The 3,967-nt window shown below is 36.8% G+C and overlaps 1 protein-coding gene across 1 annotated transcript; it reads left to right on the top strand.

Moving 5' to 3' along the window:
* The first annotated feature begins 511 nt into the window (after window positions 1-511).
* LOC128177971 (uncharacterized) lies at window positions 512-3,680 on the top strand. Its single transcript, XM_052844909.1, has one exon. The coding sequence runs from the start codon at window positions 915-917 to the stop codon at window positions 2,463-2,465; it is 1,551 nt and encodes a 516-aa protein (XP_052700869.1). The 5' UTR covers window positions 512-914; the 3' UTR covers window positions 2,466-3,680.
* Window positions 3,681-3,967: the final 287 nt, after the last annotated feature.

Here is a 3,967-nt window from a genome sequence, read left to right on the forward strand (position 1 = left end):
TACTTGGTCATTGGATTTGCTATCTTGGTGTGTAATAGAATAAAAAAAAACTATAGTATAAAACAATTTGCAACAAAATTCCTTATGATGAAATTTGACACATCAGATTGTGTGTTGCGTTAATCGTAGCCCGAATTCTTCAAATTGCATAACTATGGTGCATATATCATACAATTGTATTGTATGTAGAAGTGCATTAAGATAAAAAGCCGGAAATTTAGTTTAAAAACATAGAATAACTGCAAAAACAATTCTCCACTTAAGTCATATAAAATTACACTGCGCAAAACACACATTAACTTATATTTACAGAAATTACGTAATATTTATCTCTCCGAAACTAAATACGTTGATACAAAAAGCGAGAAAGGTGTTGCCCAATTCAAACAAAAAGCACAAAAATTAGGATAACAAAATCTTCTCATATTTCCATGTACGAATACAATATGAACTACAGCGAAATACCAGCAATATCAGATCGCTCTTTATTATCAAGATAAAACGTATTGACGCGACAAATGAAGCATGAACTTGAGGGACATGTAGTTACTTTACCACCGTCTCTCCAAAAAAAACCACAGAGATGGACAGAGATTGTGGTCTTTTGTAAATGAAAGTGCATAAAGACACCCGGCAGTATTAGTCGTTTACTGCATTCATTATTAAAAGGCGGCGTGAAATCGTTTCATGGGATCTAACCCGGATGAAACTTTTCTGTGTCAGGCATGCACATTACACTTGGTCGGCTTATTTGGATGAACAGTTTTATATCGAATCTGAAAGGTAAACAAGATATTTAAACTTAATTGTTGGAAATTGGACGTTAAACGCATTTTCTCAAAAAGTCACTGGATTGAAACATCAACATGAAGTGATTTTTCTAAAGGTCTGAATGGCAATGCAGTGATATTATCATGGTGAATTCGAGCCTTTCAGAACTCGAGTTTAACAATGGTACTTTTTCTGAGGATCATATTCTTTGGCTTGCCAATGAGCGCCTGTATCATATCAACACCCCAACAGTGGTCTTCTACATCATCGCCATTATAATTGGGGTGTTTGGAAATTCACTTGTGATTTACGTCTTTCGATTTCGTTTCAAGCGGACCACCGCCAACATATTCATCGTGTGCTTGTCCACATTTGATATCATAACATGTTTTATGTTAATTTTTGAAGTTTTTGACAAACGTCTTCCTATGTACAGCGGGAATTACCCGGCAATATGCAAACTGGTTCGATGTGTGGAGGTGTTTGCCAATGGAGGTGCTAGTGTCATTCTCGTAGGGATAGCATTTGATAGGTATTATAAAATATGTAAACCTTTCAAAAGACTTTCAATGAGGAGAGTGAGAAATCTGATTATAGCAACAATTATAGCAATGACTTTTGTAAGCTGGCCGATGTTACTATTTCACGGATCCGAGACGGTGGCTACTAACTACCCGGACATTTCCGGAAAAGATTGCGCGGATGACGACGATTATAAAGGATCTGTTTATCCGGGGATATATTTCATCATCCTGTTTGTTTTTATCTTCGCCTGCATTGTCCTTATTGTGGTTCTATATTCCTTGGTTTTCTCGGCCATCCTAAGATGGAAACATAGGATTGTGGGCGAGGATGTCCGAATGATGTCTCTGTCCGAGAGCATTAAAGCCCCCTCGTCTGCCTCTTCATCACGGAGAAAAAGAAACCTTTCACAAACTCAGATAGATGATAGACCCTATACTATTGCAAATACTACAGAGTTTGATAGTGTAGCTAATGTTTGTAGTAATGGGTATGATACAGGCGCGTCAGAGCTTGAAACAAGGCAAAATGAACCAACAAAAATGGATCCCTATCAGAAAAATGCGGATGGTGACAACGACCATTCTTATTCGTCTAGCACTGGTGTGGTCAACAAGGGATTCACAGACTCTGATCGCAACATTGAAGAGGAAGTGTTTTCAGATATGACAAAAACCATTTCATGTTTGACGATAAACAATTACACTGAAAACAACATGTCAAAAACGACAATTTCTAACGAGCTTGTGATAGAAAACCCAATCAAAGACGCCGTTCGAGAACAGCAACAGCAGGACTATGTCATCAACGGCTCAATGAGCATCGATAGACCCAAGATCAGTCTAAAGTACAAAGTGAAGCTCCCAAACTTCAGAAGCAAGTTCCGGCGGCGCGGTAATAAAGCGGACGTTCGGATGAGTGCTACCACCCTGGTTTTCGGCCTCATTGGTCTTCTGTATGTGTTGAGTTATATCCCTACTATAGTTGTGGAGAGCGTCAACGCAATACAGCCCCTCGTCGAAGAAAACCTTCCCGATAGCACGAGAAAAGTTGTGGTTTTGGCAAACTCTGCTTACTTCATTAATGGGGCTTTCAATCCCTTGATATATGGCCTATTCAACAAGGCTTTTAGAGATGAGCTTATTCTAATTGTAAAGGGGCAATCAAAATAGTAAAATTGTTTCATTGACATGATTTAAAAAAAAATGTACACAGTTACTAGTAAACTTGTCCTTTTCAAGCAATGTAACAAAATCTACCTCATCATTTTCTAAACTGCATAAGACTATCAATTGCATGATATTATAAATCGTACATGTATATTGTGTGCAGGTATATACGCGTATTCTTGCAATAGAAATGTCGATAGCTTGCTATTAGAATATTCCATCATGGTCAAAGCTGATTGACAACTACCCATCACCTGTCTGTCACGGGAACCACAATAAGATAGTATAAATCACACACAGACGGTCCATGCCGACAACACTGACCAAATTCCTTGGGAGGGGACAGTCCTTTATAATGCGTTGGTAGTAAACAATTTCAACTTACCGTGGCCAAGAACGTCACAGAAAATAATTTTATTTATCATTTTGTCCAATGCATGCCATTAACTAATCTCGATGTGCTACGATAGCTTAATTTGGGCTTTAATTCATTTTTTTTTTTACTTTTGATTTTCATTGATGCGACTCATTTTGAAATTTAACATGGACCGACGTAACAATAGGAATTATTGTTTACAACTGTGTTCAATTTAAAACCGAGCTTTACGTAGGTTGACTCAAAATCAGTGTCAAAAATAAAAACGGAGAAGATACACGATCGATGGCCCAAAATAAAATTACCTATTTACGACTTTCATATTTTTGCAACTAAATTTACAATATTCAGTCAATTTTCCTTGATTTTACATGGTTTGTTCCGGTTGGTTATTTAAGAACAGGGTGTGTTTTAATTCTTTGTGTGTGGGATTTTTTTTATGAGAAAATGTGGTTATCCTCAGTACAGATAATTGTCCTTGTTCAATGTAAAGGTAAAGAAATTTAATAGCAATGTGTAGCAAGTGTCTAAAAGCTTCAATGCTTATCTAGCTAACCGATTATAATGTAAATATGCCACTAAAACTTTTTTTGATGTGATATGTTAAACCCATTGGTGATTCATGTCACTAGCGCATATTACAATATCCCTTCCCTTTCGTTTGGTCTTGAATCAGGATAACTACGTGTACAATCAAACTTTTATCTATTTAATAGATATTAAAACTTCTTTGTTGTTTTTTGTTTGTTAACATATTTTGTTAAACCGAGTCTGGTAACTCGCTTATTGTCCTGCAACCCTCCAATAGGTTACCTGTAGCCGTCCAGTAAGTGTCCACGTATTAGACGGATACTGATGACATACTGGGCTGCTGCAGATAATTGGGGTTTACAAACACTAACTCACGGAAACACGCTCGGAGAGAAAACATTCCATGTACTGGTTCCTTCAATCTCACGGGAATTAATCGGCTTTCACGAGCAAAACTGCAAATATCCATGAGAATTGAATTTACAGACCCAAAGAGAAGTAGAAAATTCTAGCAAAATCAAAATACCCTATTGCACGAATTCTAAAAACATAAATTCATTCAGTTGGAAGTCAATTTAATGAAATTTATATCTATAAA

The sequence above is a fragment of the Crassostrea angulata genome, chromosome 3 (assembly GCF_025612915.1).
Source record: "Crassostrea angulata isolate pt1a10 chromosome 3, ASM2561291v2, whole genome shotgun sequence".
NCBI classification, from domain to species: domain Eukaryota; kingdom Metazoa; phylum Mollusca; class Bivalvia; order Ostreida; family Ostreidae; genus Magallana; species Magallana angulata.